The sequence below is a fragment of the Ornithodoros turicata genome, chromosome 4 (genome assembly GCF_037126465.1).
Source record: "Ornithodoros turicata isolate Travis chromosome 4, ASM3712646v1, whole genome shotgun sequence".
Classification (NCBI taxonomy): Eukaryota; Metazoa; Arthropoda; class Arachnida; order Ixodida; family Argasidae; genus Ornithodoros; species Ornithodoros turicata.
This window is the reverse complement of record NC_088204.1, coordinates 55577568-55590847: the sequence shown is the minus strand read 5'-3', so window position 1 is coordinate 55590847 and position 13280 is coordinate 55577568. Positions and strand designations below refer to the sequence as shown.

General features: G+C 49.8%; 2 protein-coding genes across 2 annotated transcripts; both read left to right on the top strand.

Moving 5' to 3' along the window:
• The first annotated feature begins 4794 nt into the window (after positions 1-4794).
• LOC135392453 (protein NYNRIN-like) lies at positions 4795-5349 on the top strand. The gene has a single exon (XM_064623163.1). It carries the CDS (start codon positions 4795-4797, stop codon positions 5347-5349), a length of 555 nt encoding a protein of 184 aa, XP_064479233.1.
• Positions 5350-5527: 178 nt separating this feature from the next.
• On the top strand, positions 5528-6094 carry LOC135392452 (uncharacterized). Its single transcript, XM_064623162.1, has one exon. The coding sequence runs from the start codon at positions 5528-5530 to the stop codon at positions 6092-6094; it is 567 nt and encodes a 188-aa protein (XP_064479232.1).
• Positions 6095-13280: the final 7186 nt, after the last annotated feature.

Sequence of the window (13280 nt, the reverse complement as noted above, 5' to 3'; positions counted from 1 at the left end):
CGTCCAATCCTTATGTCTGCTCATAAAAGACCCAAACATCATCTTGATGTTCCCATTAACTGTCAATAATGTTCGCATTGGGGTAATAAGGGGATGTCTATAAGTGTCGTATGCTTAACGCAGAGCAGGAATTGACAAACGTCTTATTTGTGAAATACGAGGCGTTGTCGGTGATGAGTTGGTTCATCGAAACTGGGGAAAAAATGTCCAACAGCCGGTCCCAGATCCCAGCTGACACCAGCTGCCGCAACGGGTCAAGCTCAACCCATATAGTAAAATGATTTGCAACAAGCAGCTTCCTTGGTACCCCGATCCTGAAGGGGTTGTCATGGACCTCCTCGTTGTCCGCCTGGGAACTATGCAATGCTTCGTTGGAGTTCCGACCGAATCCGAGCTTTCACGGCGGTCAAGAAGGAGCACTCCGTAGCGGAGCGAGGTGACATAAAACGACCAGTGGAACTCGCTCTCTCCGCAGCGGAGCAGAAAACGCTGCTCAAATTGACTATTCCGTAGAATGCGCCTTGAGACAAGTCGAACCGACGGCACGAGACTGAGACCCTTAAAATAGTTCAGAAAGCCATCTCAAAAATTTTCCGTTCCGAACGCGTTGTGGAAGCAGATGACTTAACTTGATGATAACTTGATATAACTTGATAACTTGATGATAACTTGAAAAAGACACTTGAACATCGCCGCGCGCGTTCCCGCTCGACTCGCTCTTCAGGGTTAAACAAGAAGGAGAAGGAAAAAACGTTATTGGTGACGTCATAAAGGTGGAAAGGGCTGACCGCGCTTCTATCTGGGTCAGTGCTGCCCGGTTTTCTTTTCTTTCTTTCCTTTTTTTCTTTGCCCCTGCTTTCTCCCTATCAAGTGATGAATAAGGAAGGACCTCGATATTCCTGGTCGTGAGACCTCCACGCTCGAAATTCACGTTCTCGTATTGCCAACTTTAGGATGGGATGGATTCATGTTCTCAAAACAAGGAAAACTAGGGAAAATGCTGCTTCGTAAGATGATATGCAGTGATCAAGAAGATAACACCACTAGTTAACCACTCAAATTCACGGGTTTTCGATATGTGTCCAAGTCGTGTTAACGCACTAAAGCCACGTCTTAGCAGCCATTTGGTTAGCAGGGCGGCATGTGCGTAGTTTATCATTAGGTTAGTTAGTTGCGTGTTTGAAATGTTATGTCTAGGTTAGTCACAGTTCACCGTTGGCAGTTTCCCGCGCGCGACTGTGCGTTTTATAGTCAGATAACCGTGAGGGATAAGGACTCAGGTTCACCGTGACTGGCACAGGAGGGAGCCACATGCGCAGGGGACGTCAGTGGTCTGCGCGCGCGCAACGGGGGAGAAGGAGGAGAGAACGAGGAAGGGAAGGTTAGAGAATCCGGCGTGCTGGAGAGTGAGTGGCGTTTGGGACATTTCGGCGATGTGAGAACTCTAATCGGAACTTGTAAATACTTATGCAACATTAAAGTGTGCGACTACCTTCGTCGAGCTTAACAAGTGGGGGCTTGTCCCAGCAACCCGGGGTGAAGATGTCACTCGATGAAGTCAGCGGGACGCCAAATGTGAAGGTAGACGCCGGCATCGTGATATAAAGTATGCTTGCACAAACTGACGGCTCTCTTCTTTAAAGGGAACGAGTAGCGGGCCAAGTTCGGCAACTTCTGATGAACACTCCAATCGATACAACGTAGGGCACCCCGTCAGGCACGGCAGGTATCGGGGCAGTGCGCCCGACCACAACCGCAGCAACGTCGCTACCGCAATTGAGACCCGGCGGCGCGTTCTCAGACTTACCAAGATTTTCGGGCTACGAGGACCGGCAGTCACCGGCCAGGTTCTTGCAGCGACTGGAAGAATTCTGCCAAGTTTCGGGCATAACTGAAGACAAGCGACTTCTGCAAGTAGTACCTGCAGTACTGGACGGCAGCGCGAAGCTATAGTGGCGCTTTGTCGGCAAGTTCGATGACTGGGGACTTTGTGAACGCGTTCCGAAAGGAGTTCATATCCGACGACTACAAACAACGTCTGAAATCGGAGTTGCAGCGGCGGACACAACACCCGCAGGAGAAGCTCCGCCATTTTATACACGTGATCGCCGAATACTTCGATCGGATCGGAGAGCACGCGCCAGACGACGAAAAAGTGCTTACAGCGAGGAGGCTGATGCATCCCCAATTCCAGGATTTGGCGGAGAATATGCAGTTCAAAAACCTGCGCGAGATGGCCGAGGCTGCCGGTGGGCTAATGGAGAAGGCATGGAGCCGTTTGAGTTACAAGCCACCCCCACCAAGCGCAGCCAAGTAGCTCAAGACTTGGCGTTTGTTGAGGACACCCTACAAATCCAGCTACCAAGTCAACCGACAGCTCCAGGAGCCACTGCATATGCTTGACCTCTACAACCATCAGCACTCCAACGGCCACCCCTTGTTGACTCTGAGCCAAGGAACACCCAGCCATCCACAGCGTGGGATAGCAGCGCTGGATACGGTAGAGACCAGGCAGGCCATCAATGGCAGTTCCACAGAGAGGGCTTTACCAATGCTCAAGCTGCAGCTAGAGCACGGAATCAGCCGCAAGTTTGCCATCGCTGTGGAGGAATGGGCCACATGGCGAGGCAGTGTGCTACAAGACCGTCCAGAGGACAGCCCCGCTGCTATGCATGCAACGGTGTTGGACACCTTCGTGCCAACTGTCCGGGAAACGCCCGGGTGTAGGTGCGGACCCCGCCAGCACCTACAACGCATTGCTGCAGGTAGCAGCCACAGCCGGCCCCAGGGAGCCCTTGCTGGAGGTGACAGTAGGAAACAGCGTCTTCCAAGCATTGCTGGACACCGGACCCAGCGTGAGCCTTTTTGAAGATGCAGCTATGGCAGCGGCCCAGTCAGCAGGAGCAGCCCCTCGAGAGGAGTCTCATTCCCTCCGCTTAGCATCTGGATATACCAACAGAGCACAGTCAATCAGATGCGGAATTCGCTGGTCTGGCTGCAGCCGTAAACAGCGCTTTCTTCATATGCAAGGCCTGTGCAGGGAGGTAGTGCTAGGGAGAGACTTCCTTGTGGCAACAGACATTTCGGTCCACAGGGGACGCGGTGGGTGGACTCACAACAGTTGATTAACTTCGTACGTGCTCCAAATAAAGCCCATTCCCAGCCGGCAATTGCTGACGATGTATATGCCTTAAGCATGGTTCACACTAGTGCGTTCTGCTGCGTGTGAGCGCCGGCGTGCGTATGCGTGCGTTGTAAGCAATCCGTTCCGCTGTTGACATACCTGCGTTCGAATGCGTGCGTCACCAAACCGTAAGCCAATGAGCGCCGAGCAGGGTGTTCAAGGCCTTCCACTCCGGTGGCCGCCATGTTGAAAACAGTCTCGCAGAGAGAAACCTACTGCGCACGCTCGGAAGGCGGCCTCGCCATTCGTTCTCCACTTGCGGGCTGCTGCGTGCGTCGAAAAAAGTTGAGCTCGGGCGAACTCCTTGCGTTCTGCCTCCTGACGTCGCGCACGAATCTGTTGCCACGGTAACCAGCGCCCGCACGCATCCGCACGCAGCAGAACGCACTAGTGTGAACCATGCTTAAGACACACTTTTTGAAGAGCCATTGCTAGCACATGCCACAAGTACAGAGCCAATGAAATGTCAAGATCATATAAACGCACGCATACTGCATGTGTTAGATGAATATAACGACAAACTGACGTCAATCCCCGGTCGCACAGACCTCATCGGGCTTGAGACACCTGACAATATACCAACACGGATGCGAGCTCCGGCCCGTTAATTCCCTAAAAAGTCAGGAGGCTACCGTCTGGCCATCGACTACAGAGCATTAAACTCCAAGACCCGTGTTCCAGTCTACCCGATGACCAGGACAGACTGGCTGCTGGCACAGCTGGGACAGGCGCGATGGTTTTCAAGTCTCGACCTCTATCAGGGCTTCTTTCAAATCCCGCTTGCACTAGATGGCACTGCAAAGGCTGCTTTCCTTTGTCCCCAGGGCACATTCGAATTCACACGAATGCCCTTCGGACTAGCAGGTGCCCCAGCTACGTTCCAAATGCTAATGGACAAAGTTTTGCACGGTATTAAGCATAAGTCCTGCATGACATTTCTGGACGACGTGCTCATATACTCAGAGTCCTTAGAAGACCACATTGTACACGTGCGAGAAGTGTTAGATAGGATACGTGCAGCGGGTCTTACAATCAACCCGGAGAAAATTGAGCTGTGTAGGTAATCACTCAAGTTCCTCGGCCATATCATTTGTGATGGTGTCATCATGTGTGTGGACCTGGGGCGCCGACCAGGAGGCTGCCTTCTCTGACCTCAACCATCAGCTCTTAGATGCAGAGCTAAGCTTGCCGGACCTCAACCGTCGCTTCATCATCGAAACTGGTGCAAGTGGAGTGGGTATTGCTGCCGTCCTATTGTACGAATGTGAAGGAATCCTGCGCCCGGTAGCATTCATCAGCAAGACTTAGACAGATGTTGAAAGGAACTACACAGTGGAGGAGGGGGAATGCCTGGCAGTAGTGTGGGCCTTAGACAAATTTAGGCCTTATGTGGAGTTCACCCAATTTGAGGTGCATTGTGATCATGCCTTGTTGGCGTGGATGTTCCGCAGTGAACAGGCCTCAATCAGGGTGCGAAGATGGGTACTTCGTTTTCAGGGCTTTAACTGCACCATGAAACACCGCAGAGGCAAAGCCAACATTCCTGCTGATACGTTGAGTCGCTTCCCTGGACGATCAGACAATCATACTCCGTGGTCCGTGGCGGAGAGATGGTTGCCAATTGTGGTGCCAGAGGCAAAGACCTCTGTAGAGTTGAGGATGCACTAGCAGTGCAGCAGACATCAGTAGCAACTTTCATTGACCCACATAACCTGGCAGAAGAACAGCTGCAGTACCCGCTATTGAGAAACATCAGCAGTCACATTACTGGCGGATATCTTCCTGAAGATTCACGAGAAGCAAAGCAAATTCGAGACCTGTCACATGACAGCGAAGTGGACTTGGATGGCGTCCTCTGGCATGTCGGAGGCGACGCAAAGCTACTATGGCTCCCTCAGCAGCTTCGCTCAGAGATACTACACCTCGGTCATGACCACCCTCTTAGTGGACACATGGGGTACTTCAAGACTTATAAACGAATAAGACAGCATCACTTTTGGTTGGGCATGAGAGCTGACGTCTCAAGATACGTGAGAGCCTGTGGTGTATGTCAAAGAATGAAATCTAACCGACAGAAACCGAAAGGCATGATGACCAGCTCCTGGGCAACAGTGCCTATGGATGAGCTGAGCGTAGACATTATTGGACCCCTTCCGCCAACATAGGTATATCCTAGTAGTCCTGGGTAAATTCACGAAATTTGTGGAACTGTTCCCCCTTCATTCTGAAACTTCCCAAGCTATCGTGGCAAGACTTGTCGAGGTGTTTTGTAGACATGGTGTTTCGCGCAGCATTTCTAGCGACAATGGGAAGCCATTTGTCAGCAAGATCTGGAAGCAAGTGATGAAACAGTGGGGTGTTCTTGACAGGCATGCAGTTCCCTACAGGCCTGCTGGACAGGTCGTTGAGAGGCATAATGCTGTTGTCAAGCAGAGCATTATGGTCTATTGCCACAACCACCGTGACTGGGACAAGCATCTCCAGGAGATTGCATTTGCTATGCGAACATCGGAGAGCACTGTCACAGGTTACACTCCCGCCTTCCGGTGTTACGAAAGGGAGTTACGCACATCGTGGACACCATCTCCGGGACACCGCACAGGAGAGAGAGTGTCAGCACCTGAATATGGTGCAGAGCTGTCACAGGCCCTGCAGAGTGCCCTTGACTTTGCACGCAGCCATCAGGGGCAGATGAGGCTACTGCAGGAGGAACAGTACAACAGGAGTCGACAGCCCATTGAATTTGCTGTGGGTGATCGTGTCTTGCGCGACTGCCACATCCTCAGCAATGCATGTAAGGGCATCTTCGGCAGGCTAGCTCCCAGGCGTGACGGGCCGTATGTTATCAGCGCCAGGGTTCCATCCACGTCATCCAAGGTCATCCAAGCTCGCGTCGCAACTGCGGGATAGCAAACGTTGGGGCGGGGGGGGGGGGAGACTGTGAGGGATTGGGACTCAGGTTCACCTCCCGTGGCTGGCACAGGAGGGAGCCACATGCGCAGGGGACGTCAGTGGTCTGCGCGTGCGCAACGGGGGAGAAGGAGGAGAGAGAGGAGAGAACGAGGAAGGGAAAGTTAGAGAATCCGGCGTGCGGGAGAGTGAGTGGCATTGGGGACATTTCGGCGATGTGAGAACTCTGATCGGAACTTGTAAATACTTGTGCAACATTAAAGTGCGTGACTACCTTCGTCGAGCCTAACATAACATTTACGCTAGTCACGTGCTGTTTCAGTGCACGCTGATATGTTGGCGGGCGCAAACTTAACCGGCGTTGTCGGTCATTATGTGGTGACAAAACAAAAGGCGCCGGGCACGGATGAATTCACACTTGCGTGTTTGTGTCGTCCATGTTTGTAGCCTGCATCGGCTAATTCTCGTTTAGCTCGGTGACTGGTAAGTTGACCATAAATTGTGGTAGTTTTATGACACTGCTTGGCCATGTTGGTGTGTAACCCAGCCAATGGATGTTCAACGCGCGCTGCCTGCCGCCTGATGCCGCGATGTGCCGGGACCGGCATATTGCGATAGATTTCACTGGATTATATCTGACAATAACGTATCAGCAAGAACACTCCTCCGTAGTGATGCAGCGATCATTTTGAAGCGTGAACTGAAGCAGCGCTTAGTGCTGCACTGTGTATATACGTATTGCCGCCAACAACAGAACAACAAACAGTCACCAGGATAATGAACACCATACAAAACACAGGCATGGACAGAACAGTGTTCAACTGGCACCTGAAGTTTATTTTCATAATCCACCTGGTCCGGAAGGTCGCGGGAGGGAAAATCCGAGGTCTAGCGGGGACAGGTTGACCGATTTTTGGTTAACTTTGCTCAGGGAGTTCAATGTGGATGGCCTCCACAATATCACGGCCTAACCTTGAACGGTGTCTGTAGACCAATGTTCGTTTACAGTATCTGATAAATCGAAGAATAACAAAAAGAAACTTCTTCCATTGCTACGGTGGGGTTCCGAGTGAAAAATAGCAGACGATCTTCCTCTAAACCAATCAGCGGCTCCACTTTCTCGACGTTAAAATGACGCGAGGGGCTCGACGGCTCGTTCCGGGCATTGCCACCGTTGCGCACGGCCACGGTTTTCAAAATCGAATTATGCGATATCTGTGCATCTGTTGATAGAATTACTTCGCCTGGTCTCTTTAATAGACGTGAGAACTGCTTGGTTTAAAAAAATGGTTGTAATTGAAGTGCTTTCCAAGCTCCTTTAAGGTAAACCGATAACTCGTAGCTCAGAACTAATTTGGGTGACTCAGGGAGCGTCCCCGCTTGTGCCTCTTGCGTTATCGAGCGGGTACGATACCCTGAGCTCATGCAAGCCCTGATTACTGGTACAAGACTCGCGAGTGTCTTCCTCCTTGTTCTTATTCGGTCCTACCATTCCGTGTGTTTTGACCATTTTAAAGCGTTTATTGTTGCCTCTGCTGCACAGACCTACTTGAAACCTTCACTTTCTTACCACCGAATGCGTTGCAGTGCATTGTTTGTGCATGTGGATGGTTTCGCTTTGAAATCAATGCTTCCTCGAATTCAACGATTCACCATGTGGTGAATCGATGGTCGGCCTCACGTAGAAACAGTGAACAGACCGTGGTCGGCCTCACGCAGAAATAAGTGTTATGCAAAATTACTTTTGCGTCTGGCAACAACGAGCGCTGAGGTTGCAGACACAATAGATCAGCCATGAAGGACTGAAGAAGACTGCGCGTAGACGCATCATCACCCATATCATCATCTCGCATCGCCAGCAATTTCATTCTGCAATTGAACATCTGCACTGTCCTGTAGTCTAACGGTTTCTACAGAAATAGATGCCGTGACCAGGATATTACAAGGCTACAAGGATTAAGGTTACAGGGCTACCGCTATCACAAGGATTGACTACCGGCAGTGATCTTTTCATCGACCACGGTGAGACCTACGGTTTTCTTTACTCCCGAGGATACAGAGATAATGTCGTCCGTCGACAACCTACGAAGAGATAGAAGATTTTTACGCTTACAAACCACACGATCAAGGAATGACATAGCTGAAAGGCTGCAAGCAGAAACGACAAGCGAACATGACTTTGTTGTTCTGCAAGAGAAGCTCCAGGAAATTTTTACAGATTTAAAAACAAATGTAGATGACGAACTGAATTATAAATTTACTTATGAAGGATATGACCGAGAGATGACAAGCGTAACCGAGTACCGTCATCAGATTTTGGGAATCATAACTAGGCTAAACCTTCATTTGCAAACAGTATCCCAGTACACCAGTATACCACTACTATCGCTTCCAAAACTACCTCGCATACAGCTGCTCCGTCAATAGGGACAACAAGATAAAACTACCAAAATTGGAACTTCTCAAAGTCGATGGTGTCCGTGACAGGTGGCTTCCTTTTTGGAACCGGTATGACGGTGCCGTTCACAATAACAACACTCTCACGGCCAATGAGAAATTTTGTTATTTGACGTTGTTGCTCACTGGAAACGCTGCTGATCTTATACACCGATTGAATTTGAATGAGGGTTGTTATCAAGAGGCCATTGAACTTCTAAAAAAGGAGTATTGATCTTCCACCCGCATAGCTGATGAGCACATCAGAAGGCTCACCAATATCCCGCCTGTGACGGATACTACAGATACTTCAAAGCTCCGTCAGTTCTAGAATGAAATTCAGTCCCTGATACGTGGTCTCAAGGTCCTGAGTATATCTACCGATGCTTACGTACGCTGCTTAGACCTATAATTCTGAACAAGTTACCACGAGAAATGGTCACTGAACACCAAGATCGGATGGAATTTAATGCCACCCCTGGTAGAACGGCGAATGTCGGCGACGGTACAGTTCAACTTTACAGTCAGGATTTTCAAGCATTAGTGGACTATCTACGCGTCAAGATTGTGTCTAAAGAACGTGCGGCGGCGTATACAAATGAAGACAAGCAAGAATATAAACCTGCCAGTCGAAAATAAAATCCAAAAGTGTGGACATTCCAACAGTATCTGCACTTATAAACGCCCACAACTGAAGGAGGCCCAGTCAAGGCAGGAATAACGAACCCTGTCTTTTTCACCAGTCTGAACAACACCGCACGGTTTCTTGTGACAGCGACATTTCATTGCCGGAGAAGAAGAGATTACTGATTGAGGTCATGGGCTGCTTAAAATGTAGTAAAAAGAATCACGTTGCCAATCGCTGTCAGTCTCCCAGTACTCATTCACAAGAAGGATCGGTATGCCTTGCGGTGTCTCTGGCATGCAGATGCTCCCACAGGAAGCGATGACAAGGTACAAGTGCGGGGAATGACAAGAGTCACATTTGTGATTGGCCCCAGCAGTTTCTTATTAGCAGCAACGTTGAAGATCTTATTTGCAGAGTCCGAAAAGAATACCCCGAAACAACAAAGCTGTTGAAAGAATGTACATATGTCGACGATTTCATTGCAGGCGCTGATTGTGAGGAAAATGCAATTAGAACGTACAACGAGGTGAAGCGCATAATGCACAAGGGAAGCATGAATATGAGAAAATGGGGATCTAACTCAACACGGTTGAACGAGCTGTACGCACAGGACCCGGAGGAGATCTCACCATTTGCGGGTGAGTCCCGAGTAATAAAGGTTGTGGGTATGACGTGGGACACCGAACGGGACGTACTTTTGTACAATGCTTCCAACGTTCTCCAGCACACAAAATCCGGTGCATGGACGAAGAGGAAAGTGCTGCCAACGACTCAGTGTATATATGATCCATTAGGGTTGCTGTCACTGTACACATCGTCGCGAAGCTATATATGCAGCGAATGTGGCAGGAAAATCTCACTTGGGGTCAGCCTATTGCGCAGGAACTTCAGGCGCCCTGGGAAAGATGGTGCGATGAACTGGACGGTCTGGCTTACATCAAGATCGGAACATGGACACCCAATGCGTCTCTATATTTCTTTTGCGACGCAAGTTGTTCTGCATATGGAGCGGTGGCACATCTTGTTATGGAAACAGTGGACACGTCATCAACTACTAGTCTGGAACTACAAGCGGCCGTTGTAGCCGTACGCATGTACAGAATGTTGTTGGACGCATTCCCGGATATTCAGTATGTATTCTTTTGGATATATTCAGCAATCGTGCTGCATTGGATACATGGCAGAGCCGAGAACTGGAAGGACGATGTACAACGGAGGGTTCAGGAGACCAAAAGCGTCACCAAAGAAACTCAATGGAGACACTGTCCTGGATCGGATAATGTGGCTGACATGCTCACGCGAGGCATGCGTCTGAATACACTCATCGCCAGCGATACTTGGTGGAATGGTTCAAGATGGCTGAATAATGAATAAGAATGGCCTGAACAGCACTTACGGCAGTACAACAGTACGCATAACGGCCTGGAAGAAGAAAGGAAACAGAAACAGAAAGAAAGAAAACATCAACGACGTTAACACTAGTTACGACGACGGCAGACCCAGCAGTGAACTGCCGTAACTTCAGTTCAATGACGAGGCTCCACAGTGTCACGACTGTGTCGCTACCGTCGGCCCCAGACTACTGCTAACCGGCACCGTCATCGTCGGGCACGGGCAAACGTCATCCGGCTCGTGCACGGAAGCCAACAAAACTGGAGAGCACGGGAGCTTGTGGTCCTCGTGGCTGTTCTGGACCCTCTTCATGTCTGCCAGAGTTTCCGCCTTTGATTAAATTCCAGATTCTGGACCTCTCTGTGTCCTCAATTTGGGGGAAGGAATGCATCAACAGAGTGACGGCGTGGATCATCCGCTTCTGTGAGAACTGTGAAGGTACATGTATTGGCGGGCCCCTTAAAAAGGACGAATTGGAAAAGGCGAAGACACACTGGACGCTATACGTACAGGTCACGTCATTTCCAGATGAGCATCGGACCCTTAAAGAGGGAAAGTCGCTCAAAAATGAGCATTTTATGAAGAGGGACAGACCATTCTGGGTGAAAATTGAGTAATGAGGATCGAAGGGCGACTACAGATGGCCAATCTGACATTTGTCATGAAGTACTACATCATCATGCCACGAGATTCCCACTACGTCTTCCTCCTGATTGAGCATGCAAGATGTGGAATGGAGGGCCGCCGGGAAGGTGGTGCACTTCTGCCAATGCCAGTCCGGCTATTCGACGCACGAGCTGGGAATTCGGAGCATCAGCACCAGCTGCAGTCTTCGGAGAAATTTGGAGGACGTCCAACTGACCTGGGGAACCACGACTTCGCTTCTGTCCTGCGAGCTGGAAAGAGGCGTTTCAGCACCACAAGGCTTGGAGTGGCATCCCCTTGCCCACCGATGACCTGCCAACAAGCAAGTCTTCCTGCATTCTTTAAGACGTAGATTGCTGGTGACATCTCAGCAGGGCCCAGTGAGGTCAACTTTGTCCCGGAACTGCCTCTATTCTTCGGAGCAACGCAGTATGTGTTTCCTGACTGATTTACCGCAGAAGAACGAAGCATACTGATAGCAAGTGTATGGCCTTGTTAACGCCCTCATGTATACCTTCTTCGGTTAAACGTGTACTTACATTGTGGAAATTGTGTAGATGACTTCAACAAACACAATTCAGTGGAAGGTAATCTTCTACACTTCGTATGGCACTGCATGGAATGGTCACTGAACTGGCTGCAGGTCTCAAAGCACATATTCCATGGTACCATGGTATTCCATGGTATGGTCGAGCGCTGTACTTTTTAACAACCTGGCTACTCCCGAAGAGGAATCACTTGGAGGGACAAGCAGATGTCATCGCTCCGTGATACATATTCCAATCTACCATATGGTTCTTTCGCACTCACTAGGGCCCATGTGCATAGAACTTTGTGACTGCTCTCAGTCTCAATAGTCTGGGGCCCTATTCCGAGGTGCCTCGCTCGCGCAATCGAGTCGTTTGCAAGCGACGGCACGTGGTGTGTGATGTCATCGAACGACAGCGCCGATAATTTGGTATTCCTGTGCTTGAGACGAGCCGCGCGTGAACTATCCTGTCGTTTGACCGATACGCACGCTTGTTCAGCGGGAAGAGCTCAGCAGAGGGGAACGTGAAAAAGAGCAACTTTCAACACGAACCACCAGAAGACGACTGCCGCCTCGTTCCGACCCTCATAAGCTAGCAATGTGTGTAATTTTTTTCTCTTTTTTTTTTTGCTACATTCTGTAGCGGCTTCCCGCTCTAGCAAATTTTTCCACGGCTGACAGTGAATACATGCAGTGAAGAGCAGTCGGAGGTGCGAAAGGCAAAGGTAAATGAACCACTGACAACTTCCCAATCCGTTGAGCAGCTACAACATGTAGTTCCGGACCACCGACGGTGTCCGTAGGCGAAGCGATCGAGGCGGCGGGAACGATACATGCCACTTTTGGGATTTCGGTTTACCTCTAAAGATCGCGCGCTTGGGTTATTTACCATCGTTCAGCCCGTCGACGTGTTCAACGTTACTGTCACGCGCATCCCAGAAGACGACGACAAAGCGATTGCACGAGCGCGTTCGCAAATATCACTTTGTGCATTTGAGATAAAGGCAAACATAGGCAATAAAAGACGACGCAAAAAAAAAAGAAAGAAACAAGCCGTGCTTCTTTTTTTTTTTTCGTATACAGTCGGACCTCGTTTTATGAACCCTCGATATACGGATTCCCTCAACTTACGAACGGCTCCACAGGGAACCAAACTTTTTCCATGTATTTTGACCTCGTTTTACGAACCCTCGATATCCGAACTATGAACGGATTATTAGGGAACGGACCCAAAGTAGCCAAGCCATTCTGACCTCGATATACGAACGGGCGTTATGAACGTACAGAGGACAGGCCAATGGACCGGAGGATAATGAAAGTTCCTGAGTACATGCTGCCAAGGTCAAACATACAATGTCCCAACGCCACTACGTTCCACAAACATGATTCATCATTTCCTGAAAGAATAATTCGGGCGTTTACAGCCGAACGGTTGTGAGTTTGGACCAGGTCTCCGAGATGGAAACATCTTGCCGTTCCAAGAGAAGGCGTTCAGTCCTGACAGCCGGTAACAAGCGTTATATTACCGTTGGAAACAGTCTCATCCGCGCGATACG